Source organism: Plodia interpunctella, chromosome 4 (genome assembly GCF_027563975.2).
Source record: "Plodia interpunctella isolate USDA-ARS_2022_Savannah chromosome 4, ilPloInte3.2, whole genome shotgun sequence".
Lineage (NCBI taxonomy): Eukaryota > Metazoa > Arthropoda > Insecta > Lepidoptera > Pyralidae > Plodia > Plodia interpunctella.
Window position 1 is genome coordinate 3,374,051 of NC_071297.1, and position 13,654 is coordinate 3,387,704.

Consider the following 13,654-nt stretch of genomic DNA (forward strand, 5'->3'; position numbering starts at 1 on the left):
TAATAATTAATTAAAATTAATAATGGAATAATCAATATAATTAATAATGGAATTAATAGGTACTTCGGAAGTCTAAATCCATGAATTTAATAGATTTGATGCTGGCCATAATTACGTACTGAATAACAATAGGTAGTACCAAAAAACAACTTAACATAGTGTCATTTTAGATCAAACAGGCAAACAGTTGCGATGACATAATTATTTAGGTATTTTACAAAAATCAGATCAACCATCTTTATAACAATAATTTTCTATACCTTTTCTAATACTTAGGTCTTGTTCATGCATTAGTACATAGTTTTAATTTAAATCAATGATTAGTTAGGAATTATTCGAGTTAGTGAGATCGCGTAGTTCCAATCTACAAAATCTTTTGGACTATGAATTGTGGGCGTTGGCGAGAGTCAGTGATATAATGGCATTTAAGATATTTGTGTCATGATTTTTACAGATCCTAGCAATGATGAAGTAACGTAAGTTTTATCTACATAAAGTATTTATAACTGGGCCCAGGACTTCGCTCCTGTGGGAGTGGGAATAAGGATAAAAAGTTACAAGACGTGTACCATAAGTTCGCTTTTTTGCACATTGTCAGAATAAAGTAAATTACGGGTAGATTTACGGGCAGGATATTGAAGGCGCCGATAACCGTGATGTTTTTTTAGTCGATCATTTTGTAAATTGGTTCTTCTACTACTACGCATCTCTTGACATTAGCAAAAGGGCGCCAGAATATTAATTGCACACGGACCCTATATAGACTATAGCCGCCCCTGTACATATTCGGAAATTAGAACTTCATAGGCACATCTCAAAAAGCTACAAACTACTGTCTGCAGTTAAATAGTTAAAATAATCGCAACCTCGTTAAAACCAGGGAAGAGGATGTTGAAAGGCCGCCGTTGCCGATGGAAGATGCGTCGGAGGAGTGGGCGCCCTGGAACCTGGTCGTGTCCATCAAGAACCCGAACGCGCCGCCGCCCGTTGCCGTCAAGACCACTCCCGGTCCAGCGTGGGACATCGGACAGGTGAGGACTAGACCAGTGTAAAAATCTTATCGTGTATCTGATTTTGAGATCCAGGTATTGGTTATCCAGTGCTTGTGCATTTTAAGGACAACCTGCTTAAAAGTATTCTTTCACAACATGTATTTAGTGTAAATGTAATTACCCAATAAAATTTTTTTATTACATAATATGTATAGTTGTTATATTATAATATATATAGTTGGCGCTGGCAAACTTTTGCATGTTTTGATCTGGCAGAGTTTTCTTTTTCATGACAATAAAACCTTTTATTATTTTTAATTTATTACATTTATTATAAAATTTTTAAATTTTAAAGATTGGTTTTACTTCCGCCGCCTGTCTGCATTCCCTACCCTTTTTTTGGTAATGATGATTAAAAAAAACAAATTTACTACCTACATACGGCACGCTACGAATACTTACTACGAAATTGATAATGCTACGAGATTTTTTCGTAGCGCGTGTCTGCCGTCGTTGTAGTCGTAGCGTAGCACAGGTACTCGTAGACGTCGTAGCGAGGTCGTAGAATGAATGATTTTATTCTTATATTTTAAAATTATCGTTAATTTTAACTGTTCTATGTGTACTTATTCAATAACTAGAAAATTCAACAGGTTTTGAAGGCGGCTTACCTCCTCAGCAAACCTCAACGAAAAGTTGACTTTATAGATGAACAAGAAATGCGCTGCGTATACTCTCTTATTTACGACGTATTTCGATGTAAGTATCTATCCACATTATCTACACTCCTAAACGCTAATATAATGAAACTCCAATGCCCTTATCTCTCAAACTACAAGTCTGTTAGCTTTTTAGCCACATTCATAAATGTATTCAGAATCCTAATATTCCTACGGGAATGAAGCCGCATCCTGCAGCCAGTAGGTACATAGGTATTAACTTTTCCGGTTCTTGTTTTCTTTGAATAGACGCAATCAGATTTATAGCTCCCAGAACAGGGGCGGCACGCGCGACCTTCCAAGATAAACACGGTTGGTTGCAATAAACAGTTACATAAACGATTAGCTATTTCCGACTCTTGCACACTATTTGCAGAAATTGATATTTGTAAATGCTTTTAATACCTCAGACCCGATACCTTGACGCAAACTTATTTGCCGCATTGAAGTGGTTTTATGAAAGAAAAAAAGAAATTGGGTCTGGGCCCCTACGCCTTTCGTCAGGATGCCCACACGTCATCCTACTTGTACTACTAGTATTATAAATGCCAAAACTTGTGAGGATGTATATGTGTATGTATGTTTATTACTCTTTCACACAAAATGTACTAGACAGATTGTTATGAAATTTGGTACACGGGTAGAACATAACCTGGAAAACACATAGGGTACAAAAAAAAGAACAGTGTTATGTATGTTCAAATAAATAATGATATGTAGATAGCTTAGTATCAGAAAAATCATAATACGGAAGCTATCATAAATTGAAACAAAATGCGTAAGTAAACTGCGTTACTGCATGAGGTGTCACGAAGCTTGCTTGTATTGCACAAATCTTATAATAAAAGGTACAGAAGTAGAGTTTATTTATTTATTTTAAACTTTATCGTAACTTTATAAGCTAACGATACTTACTGTATTTTGTCCCAATAGCTCAAGTTTGTGAGAAAATTTAACGATAATTTCACATTTTCTACTAATCTCACTAAAAACGTGTATACAAATATACGACCCATTTATAAAATTCTTTTATATACGGGTCTATAGGAAATAAGTTTCGCTTTGTTGTACGTTTTGCAGACTTTCTGATCGGGAGGGGATATAAGCCGTATATTTGTACATAGTTTCTTATTAGTAAGTTATATATTTTTATGTTACGTACATAAACACGTCGTTCGACAACAAGTCGCCGATCTTTTTAACAATTACAAAGTTAACAACATTTTGATATTGATACCTGATCTACCAAGAAAACACAGGACTTATAATGCAAAATCAAAACACATCTGTACTTCTCATAGTCTATGCCAAAGCTGAAAATTATAGCGTGCCAAGCCACCACCTAGTTACGGTTATAGACGTTATTTAACTTGAAGGAGATTGCGACGCGATAAGCTCTAACTTAACTGCCTATGCCCTATAAGTAGATAACTATAAACTACTGTTTGGTAACTGCGGTGTCAACTGCGAGACAATTTAACATGCCATGCTGTTATATTATGTGATAGGCAGGAACGTAATGATTTTATTTAACTACCTAAGTAGATAGGGATATTGTTAAAACAAACAACGGTGTAACTTATGTTAAATGTCTGTGTCAAATTATTAAATAGAGATATTATTGTTCAGCGTATAGATGTACCCCGCAGTTCAGCGGGAAAATGCTGCAGGTGCGGCATACTTTTACGGTAATAAATAAAAGCACTCATACAAACTACGCATACATGTATTTCTGTTGCAATTTGTGTACAATAAATAACAATAATTGATTCATAAGAAAGATAAATAAAAAAAATGAATATAAACTGCCGAATACGCACATACCAAATATTAGGTACCTACGTATATATCTACTCATGTGGATATATTTGGTAGGAGTTACGAATATGTTAATGATTTTACATAAAAATGCTTCAGGGTCGCGGGACATGAGGCAGCTAGTATCAGCATAGAATATTAAACCAACCGAAGAGTGACTTTTCGGTTGGTTTAATATTCTATCTGCCAAAGCAAAGTTACAGTCAACCAGATATCAAGTTACCCTGCGGCGCGTTTAAAATTTAGGTAGCTTGATAATTTGTGACTGTACGATACTGATGATTATACCGATTATGATTTTTGTTCGTAGTTTTTAAGCTATAGATTTGCATTTATTTGTGGGCTATGATGTCGCATATTGCATTAGTAATGAAATTGCGTTTATGAACATTACCATTATCTCGCCCCAAACGGTCAAGACTTTATAGGTATTTTCGATGCCTCACCGGTTGGTTTAACACTCAAAGGCGTAGAAGCAAGCTATCTTTTTATTATACGGCTGGCTCAGCACTTGTCTGTAACTTTTTCAGTCACGCGACTTTTTGTTCGTGTGCTTTAGATTGGAATATGTTCATTTACAGATAAGACGATCTTGGAACAAGCGATCGACGATGTGGAGTTCTTTACTGATTATCCAGAGGTAATAACTGCAGACACTTTAGTTACTATATCGGATTTATATTTGAATGTACACTCCTCTAAAATCTCAAATTATACTTATTTGTCGCTCTTGATTGTAGTATGCTGGTACCTACTAAAGGTTAAGTTGGTACATGACTTACGTTGGTAATTGGGATTTGTAGATAAGTACCTATTTACTAATGAATGTTTAAAATCTGTTAGATATGCTTAGATTATAGACACTTATTTTCAAAATTCTGTTCATCATAAGTACTTATTCGTAAATAATCTACTTATTGTGGCCAAAAGTCTAAATCTTTGCATACTTTTCCACTATCACTGTGGGAAACGATACATTTGAATTTTTCATCTTCAAGGCCAGGCAAGGTTAATAATGATAACCACGTTAGCCAGTGTATGTGTAATTATACCTAAGCTAATTTAATTTATTGATTGATTGCCTGCCGACAGTTCACCATTCAAACATATGAAAGCCATTATTCTCTATTGAAAAAGGCCAATGTTTTGTTAGACCTTTCATCAATTACGTATAAATACCGATATAAATAACGCTTTATTTTCCGACTTGCAACTTCTCTTTTTATTTCCTTGACATTGAACTTAAAATAAACGTGACGTGAATGTTAAAACCATTCAGATTTATTGCAATCAGACTCGCATATTTTCCTTTCATTGGAGCATTATAACGACTTTCAGTTAAGGTAGGTTCGACAAGTTGATACGATAAAAATATGGTCCCATCTAATTCGCATTATGTGATGTCGTGACAGAAGTCATTTCTTTCTCTGTTGAGGACGCTCACGAAAATAAGCTTATTATTTATGGGTGCTATTTCGGCAAAGAAAAAGTATCGGTATCTGCAGGTTTTGGTACTTGTGAAGTGTGCGCGATTAATAATGGCAGCAGCGATCGCGTCAGTTCAGCCGCTTTAAAATTAGGGCAATGATGATGCTAGTTAAGTTGGTGACACGTAGTAATTTATATCATTTAGGTACATTACAAGGATATTAATAAATTCTTCGTTTGAATGACCGAGGTTTTACTTTCGGCTCTGGATGGTACCTGGCTCAAAGAAAGTCCATTGCCGTTTAGAGAAGAAACGCAACGAGTTAAATTCGGAACGGCATTTTTGTTTATCTTTATTTTTATTTTTATGTTACATGGAAAGACAGCGGGTAGGCTTTTGCCCAGAGTGGAATATGTTATAGCTATTTTAAAAAATCTAGTTTGTGTCATTTGCGTTTTGAGAAAATGATAAATTCTGTATCGAAGCCAAAAATAGTTGTAACAGAAAATGTAATAAGTTAATTCGTCAATTTTTACTATAAGATTTCTCACTAGCTCAACCCGTACCGCCAAACTGTGTGGCTCTTCCTTATGGAGCTAGCCCGTAGGCGGTGGGGGGCGCGCCCGCGCAGCGACGTCGAACGAGCCTCTCATCTGCTCGCCGAAGCGGGCCACCCCTACCAGGAAATAGAAAGTATCATTTGGGACCAGAGGGTGCATTTTGCCGCAGCTATAGCCAGGATTCGCATCAAGAACAAGGCTTTTACGTAAGAAATATAGATATATAAAATGAGTACATTTACCGAAAATGGTCAACATTATCATGTCATTTTATATTTTACCGGCGGCATCATCGCGAAACAATAAACTTAAGTGAATAAATAAAAGCTAATCTCATACAAATTCATTCATTCGCGCATTTGTTTATAGTTCAGCGATAGTGTATGTAGTCTGTAGTCTGCATTCCTCATATGCTACAAAAGGACATCACTCAGCATGTGTAATGTCGCTGATTTTTAGTGATAGATACCAAACAAGCGATGGCACATACTACAGTAACTATTACAATATTTTACTTTTACTTTACATTATGTTATGTTATTGTGAAGCTATAGCCAGTTGAACCAGTGAAGGGAGGATCGGATGATCAATACATGGATATAGTAGTATCGTCTTGGGTGAGAGAGAGATAAAGTACTATGCTGCGATACTCATGGTTACATTTTTATATACATATTACTTCGATGCAATATCTCATGAAGATATTTCCGAACCAGGCGCTCTTTGTTCCCGAAAATTGGCAAATTGGACATAAGAAATTTATCATGATAAGCTTTAACACTGTTCCAGGTTATCAGACCTTCTGCCCTCGCATTTAAGAGAAGAGCGAATATCAGCATGTGTCAATAAAGACTCCGTGACAGGTTGGGTCAACACGTTCAAAGCAAAGTAAGTAGATTTGAGTATAGGTAAGTTGGTAGGTCCCTATCAACTATACTATTATCACTATACTCAGGATTTAAACCATACAGTTAAGTAGGTACCTAACTGTATGGTTTAAATCCGTAACTATGTTCTTATTAAATGAAACTCGCTTGAAACTTATCAAACATTGCCATTATAGTGTCCGAAGAGTCATTGGTTTTTAAAAATAGTAAGTGTAGGTACGACAACTAAGTACCATAATAGATGGATAAACTAAACTCAAAAACAATAGATATACATACATCAAGTCGAAATTTGGCATAATCACGCCGATAGTGGTAAAATCAAGGTAAAATAAAATTCTCAAAAATATTTGTAGTCAAATGCCTACTATATATACTATGCCACCATGTACCATTGAATACGCCTTTAAAATATATTATGAGCATGTGATAACCAAACCATTTCTTGCGAAATAGTTATACTCATAAGAACAAAATTTTATCAGAGTCAAGTGTCTCCCCCTCGATCTGGCAAACAGTGGTGGCAAAGATGAATCAATTTTCACTGAGATAAAACTAAGAGATACACATAATAAAACAATCTATATATCTACATTTAAAATGTCTTGAACAGTAGTTTTGGCTGTGTCCCATCTGTCAGTCAGCTACAGAAGAATGTTAAATGTACATATGTATATTGGTGATAGATTGATGTTGATGAGTTTGTATGTATGATACAAATGGCTATGAATGAAAACCAATCTTACACTGTTCAAAGCCTGCACTTGCCCTGGATGAAGCCCAGTGATATAACTTGCAGGAAAATAATTTAGACAAACTTATTCTTAATCCTATATTCTCATTAAATCAAACACTCCTTACCTACAATGACTTATTATTTATGAGGCTTATTCATAAAAAATAAACTAAAGTATGGTTCGCCACTATAACAATAATTGACATTGACTGAACGAGACAGATTTTATCTAGACTCTCAGTATTCCGTAGGTATTTTGACATAAATATTGATTTGTTAAATTTAAGACTTTCGACTGCAGGAAGGTGGCGAAGTTGGTGGAAAGACTACATCAGCTGGGGTACTCCTATAGCAGTTCTCGCACTCTATGCGCCGGCGAGTACAGATTTGATCGCGTGTGTCCAAGGTGAAGGTTTCCCCAAGCAATTCATTGCGATTTATATAATACGAAATACAATCAACTTGGGCATATAATTTAACTGACATTTCCCACAGATTCATAACATTGAGACCGCCGGAACACACCACCGTCGGACAGATGGATCTTGTCCAGAATAGCATAATAGTGCTTCAGGTTGGTGAAATTGTAACTAGTAACACACTAAAAAACGTGTTGAATAGAAAATCGATGACAGGAAAGCGTTATTTTATGATTTTTCTTTTCATGTTAAGTACTTTGTAGCGGGGAGTCAGATGATTACATAACTGAATTAACAAGTTTTTTTTAATATAATGATGATCTTTATTTATTTTCACAGTATTCTAATATTTCTAATGGTAGGTGACAGGTATATGAAACTGGATAGGAAGTAATAGTAGCATTGGCGCCAACATTGGGTATCGAATATGCCGTATAAGCAGGTTACCAGATCCTCCTCCTCCTGGCATTGAACAAAAATGTAACAAAGTTTTAAAATTGTATTATTTGCGCACAGGAGCGAGAGTTCTGCGAAGGAGCGTCAACACTCTGCCGAGCATTACGCGCCAACGCCTTGACAGGTGTTGTGGCTCAGAGCCATGCGTCATCGCCTCGCTGTTCCGCCTATCTCGCAGCTCAGCTCAAAGAACTGGCGGCGGTGTTGAAGGCACAAACGCCGGCAGCACCCGCCACGCCACAGTTGGGGAAGCTAGTCGTCTTTGGAGCGGGAGACAAGTATAATTCAATTTTGTGTTGCCGATCGATAGGCCACTATCGATAGTTTGTCAATTCGAAATGATTCAGAAGGCTATAAATCTACAGAATTGTCACATTCTGAGTCATGCGGCAGTATTTTTGCTGCTCGATCTACATGGTGACTCCAAGAAATAGGAAAACAAACCCGTGGCTTTTGTTCACCAACGCTCTATGATTGCTGCAGTTGGCAAATCGGATAAGAGAAAATGTCCAAAAAGTTCATCCAAAGTTCAAACATCTTAATTGAACCTGATACAAATCACGTCTTTATCCCATACGGGGTAGATAGAGCTAACGAAACTCTTAAGGCCACGGTTGTCTGTATGATTTTTCATGAGAATAGGTATGCTTAATGATTTATTGACATCTTGGCAGAGTGGAGAGCTACGTGTGTGCACTCCGAGAGCTAGGTATCGACGCGTCTAACTTGCCAGAAGCCCCAGTGTGCGTCCTTAGCGACCCTGTCCATTGCGAGACCCCCACCGTGCTGAATGCGCTAGACGGAGTAGTGGCAGTTCTGGCTACGCCACCGAATTCGTACTCTGCGGTCACTGACCCTATCGACTTGGTCTGTGGAAGGGGAGGCGACTTGGATATGCTGGAGGTAAGAAGCATCTGTGAATGCAAAATTATAATTACCTAGATGCGTCGACTTTGAGTGCCTTGACTTTTAGACGAGGCTCTACTAGATCGTAAGCGATTACGTTATTACACAATTACAGATTATTTTCACTTAGGAGAATAAGAATATAGGTGAGTACTAATACTTGTAGGTACATCAACTACTAGTGGTCCGCCCCGGCTTCGCTCGGGTAACCATAATAAAAAAGTAGCCTATGTCACTCCTGAAGGTTTCGTCCAAGTATGTCTAAGCCAAATTGTATCAAAGTCGTAAGAAATAATTGTACTGTTTCTCTTTAGATCCTTACCGAATCCGAAATCAACGCCGCAGGGAAAGCTCGCGTAACATCCATACTGGAAGAGCAAAAGAAAACCTTGAGAGCTCTCATGTCAAAACCTCAGGTAAAATTTTTAGTTACCCTTAACATTGCGACTAGGTGTACGATTTTGCCGAAGCCTGCAAAACTAGAATCCAAAGGGATTCAAAAATTAACAAATTACAGGTCCTAGATTGGTTTCAGGTCCTACGTACCTACGAATTTCTACCCTAGACCTATTTCGGTACCAGAGATCTGACAGACGTCCTGTCTGAGCAGAGGTATTACTGTTATTTTTTACCCTTTGCATACGGAATACAAAAAAAAACTTTTTTTTCAGATCCAACTGATACTGTACGAGACCCACTCTGCCCTGGAAGCAGAAAACGAAGCGCAGATAACCAGAGCGGTCGCGGAGGCCAACCGTCTGGCCCGGGAGCGCCACATCTTGCTCAGAAAGAAGCACAGAGAACGACCATGTGTCAGTTATAATTAATTTTAGTACTTTAGTTTAAGTGTAGTATGATTATGATCGATGGATATTTCGACTATAGTTTCGATCTCTTAAGGGGCGTTAGGACCAATCGCGCGAATGCCCAGAATGATATCCCAACTTTGACTATAATGGATGGTTGGCCAGCCCGAGCTCATTGGACAGCCCGATTGGAAACCTAGTTTAGACCTTTAGAAGACCATTCTCAAGACGAGACTGACACTGTCAGTGGCAGTTAAATTATAGTCGACATCTCCGTCGATAGTTACACGTGACTAATCATCTGTCAATTCTTAATTTGAATTCAACGTTTAACAAGCTTAATCCAAAATGGTTTAAGTCTAAATGCTTGCTGAAAATAAAAACTTAACGTGACACGTGTAATCCCACCCATCGCCAATGATGTATATTTTCAGAGCGCCAGGAAAGATCTGGACACAGTAGACTCATTTGCCACCTTGGAGAATACGATCTCGCATTCTGAAATCGACAAGGACGAATTAGATGGGATCTCTGTGATCGAAGGCTCTCCATCTAAGAGGGCAGGGTCAGCATCCACCACTGGTACTAACAGGACGCGGCCGCCTAGCGCAGACACAACCCTGAAGAAGAGTGTAGTGAGCAGTCCAGTGGGATCGAGGCCGGGAACCAACAAGGCGAGGCCTATTCCGGAAATGCCAGGATTGCCCGAGCATAATGAAAACGATTTCCCTAGAGATCCTGATAAAGACAATCCGGATGTCAATGTGAGTATTCATTGTGTTAAATCTTATCAGGTAAAGCAAAACTAAATGTTCCAATATTTACAGATTCAAGTAGTTCGTTGATTGTATGACCGGTCGCCTGACGGTCAGGGCGAGAATCGCGCTAATCATAAGAAAAAATATTAAATGGGAAAGCTAATTCAGTTCCAATGAGTATAAATTACAAACATAGTCTTATCACAGTAACCATACTAATTTGGTGTATACAGGTGCCAAGTTGCGATTTGTTTGAAGTGCGGAATTTGCCAAATCTGGGGAATGGTCTGGATATCAACTACATTCTAGACAGAGATGGCTGCTACCTCGGTTTGATCCAGAGGAAGGTTAGCATTGTGATTTTATTTTATTTTTGTTTGTAGTTGAACAAAATATATCAGAAAATAAACCCAATAAGTACTTGGGTACCTAGTACATACTGCAGTATAAACATTGATTATTGTTTTTTAAATTACTTTATGAGAAGCAATTTTTTTTTGTCGAGAAATCTACATCATCATACTAATGACCGCGCCACGAATCGAAGTCCCGCGAACTGCCACGTTGGTGTTGATACTGTTATCAGCGACTGTAACATTTTTGACTTTATTTTTAACGAAACAAATGTTATTTATTTTTTTTATCGAAATCCTTACTAAGTAATTTAGGTCCTGGCTGGCAACCTAGTACATAAGCTATACGTTACAACGGTAGGATGACCGCAGGAGATCACCCGACTCGACGCCAAGTTTATGATCCGTGTCGCGGAGGAGCGCGGTTTGTTCGGGGGCAGCGCGCCCGCGGCGGCCCCGGGCAAGAGGCAGCGCGCAGCCGCCCCCGCCCGCCGCCGCCGCGGCAAGAAGATTGAGGTATCGCACGTGCGCCCGCGCAGTGGCGACGCTGCTGGGTCGCCTGTGTATCGCCGCTTGGTAACACGCTTTTGTTTCGATCGATAGTTCGTTTGACACCCTCATGAGTATTTATTACAGCCTTGAAACCACTAGAAAATATTGATGAGCTATTTGTTACTTTAGGGGCTCATTCGCGCCACCAAAAAATTTTATATTTTTTTATACCATTGGCGAAAACGAAAAAAAAAATTATACAGTTTATACATTATTATTATGCAGCAGGTAAAAAACGAACGTTTGAGACTCAGTAGAGTGCACGATTGATTTGCGACATTGTAATATCAATTTCAATGAGAACACATATACATGACATTTTTTTATTTGCACTGCAGCTTATAATCCTATGTTTAAAGTTGTCATTAACTTCCAAAATGTACTCTGTTCTGAGCGCGTTCCCCGTTCCATCCTTATAAAGCGTCGGAGCTCAGGGTACGTTTTCATACTTTTTTCTCCGTTTCGCACGGTCATTGGCATAGTTGTTGTCAATCATTCACACGCATGTCCTGTAATGTCTGCTCTCCACTGCATTCAGCATACCGTCCGACTTATTTACTTGATTCCTTAGAACGTCTCCACACAAAGCAGAGAATGCGGAGGGAAAACCTTTACTAACTCTTGGAAGCTAAATCGAGGGCTACACTAACTTTTGAAAAATAAAATAAATTAATACAGATACAGTATCACTTCATAGCCTAGCAAGGCCGTCAAACAACTGTATGACTCTCAAACTGTGCTATAATGTGGTATTCAGATCGAACGTCTAGCTGCACCAACATACGCATCATTATGCCGTTCTACGCGACGGGGAAGTGCGCCGGCGTGCCTCTCTCACGAAGAGAGCGACAAACTTGTCCATTCCCACCATGAGAATGTCGTGCAAGATGTCTGTACCAAGCACATCAGGCGACAAGCCGCTGCCGCCGCCATTTCTGCCGCTGCTTGCACATGTGACGCGAGGCATCGGTGAGTTAACTACTTGCAATGGCAGGTGGTGAGTAATTTTCTTGTCAAATTCAACAGCCGCGATGCCCACACGGGGCCAGTTATCTATCATGCCTCTATAATATTAGACATGAGGAATACGACTATGAGGAGGATACAAATATGTATACCTTTGTCCTTTCATCCCGAAAATAAGTACTGTTTTTGTGAGAAGTACACGCGGGTGAAGCCGTGGACCCATGGACAAAAGCTAGTAAAAAGTCGTTTTCCCAGTCTGTCCAGTCACTCCCCGCGCGGGCCCCGCCGCGCCTCCCTCGAGACAGCCGTGGTGCCGCCGCTGCTGCCCGCGCCCCCCTGCCGCCGCCCCTTCCCACTCGTGGTCCACGACTTGCGACTCAAGACCATTGTGCAGGCTCACAAGATTATCGCTTAGTATTTTTCGAGACACCATTTGCACTTGACCCGATCAGTTGTTGTTATTTTGTTAACTCATTCACATTGCTGTTACAGCCGTTTTGTGCCAGGAAAAATGTTTTGTAGAATGGTAAAATCTGTTTCTCGAGTCGAGGCTTCTATCAATTCTTTGTTATCAGTTCTTCATGCGGATAGATCAAGCTGCGACTCAATTAAATCAAACCATTTCTTAACACGCTTATTCTAACTTTGATTAATAATTTAATGTATTTGGAGGTTTCTCACAAATACTGTGTACAATAAAGTAGAATCTAAATACTAGACTAGAGTATCTTAATAAACAATGTTAACATAATGACTACAACTGAACGAAGTTTTGTGGCAGTATAGATAGTAATCTCTAGTCATAACAATGTGCAGCAATGCTATATTTTTAGTACAAATTTGAAGTAAAAGTAAGGCGTAACATCAATGCATTATACGAACGCTATCTTAGTGCTAAACAGAAAAAAATTGTATAAAGTTAAGAAAATAGCGCAGTGATTAAAGCGACTGTTAACAAGCGGTGGAGAGTTCCTAATAGGATGTTTTGGTGTTACTGCTTTAAAATATTTTAATACTACGTTTTAGTAATTCTCAATAAAATATATAAAAAGAAATATTTTATTTTTCGTATCCTACATAAAGCAAGTATTTGTACCCTTTATTCGCATATCAGATTCTTAAAATATTAATTATCAAAATAGCAGATTCTCAATACAATCGAGATTGGACACTTAACATGAAAAATTAAATTAGCAAAATAGCTATCAATTTACTAGCTACATCCCAGGGTTTCGCTCCCGTGGGATTTCGGGCTAATGCGTAATTTGTTTTGCTCGTCCATTGAAAATCAGGACAA

General features: G+C 38.5%; 1 protein-coding gene across 5 annotated transcripts; it reads left to right on the forward strand.

The window, feature by feature from the left end:
* The first annotated feature begins 149 nt into the window (after positions 1 to 149).
* On the forward strand, positions 150 to 13,412 carry LOC128669476 (uncharacterized protein). Of its 5 annotated transcripts, none has more exons than XM_053744338.1 (17): positions 150 to 476; positions 881 to 1,031; positions 1,646 to 1,751; positions 4,111 to 4,169; positions 5,513 to 5,724; positions 6,308 to 6,406; positions 7,443 to 7,547; positions 7,637 to 7,715; positions 8,077 to 8,294; positions 8,691 to 8,919; positions 9,237 to 9,338; positions 9,594 to 9,734; positions 10,163 to 10,492; positions 10,720 to 10,833; positions 11,212 to 11,415; positions 12,149 to 12,360; positions 12,613 to 13,412. In XM_053744338.1, exons 1-17 carry the CDS (start codon positions 442 to 444, stop codon positions 12,770 to 12,772), a joined length of 2,556 nt encoding a protein of 851 aa, XP_053600313.1. In that variant the 5' UTR covers positions 150 to 441; the 3' UTR covers positions 12,773 to 13,412. The 5 variants fall into 5 exon arrangements, 4 of the variants coding, with proteins under 4 accessions (XP_053600313.1, XP_053600314.1, XP_053600315.1 ...); XM_053744339.1 differs by having other exon boundaries at positions 11,212 to 11,355; XM_053744340.1 differs by lacking the exon at positions 10,720 to 10,833.
* Positions 13,413 to 13,654: the final 242 nt, after the last annotated feature.

Bases quoted from the DNA above. Each gene is read 5' to 3' on its own strand.
- LOC128669476 (XM_053744338.1), top strand. From the start codon at position 442: ATGATTTTTACAGATCCTAGCAATGATGAAGTAAC. The intron at 5,725-6,307 runs GTAAGAAATATA...ACACTGTTCCAG, and splicing joins ATCAAGAACAAGGCTTTTAC to GTTATCAGACCTTCTGCCCT. The intron at 9,735-10,162 runs GTCAGTTATAAT...GTATATTTTCAG, and splicing joins AGCACAGAGAACGACCATGT to AGCGCCAGGAAAGATCTGGA.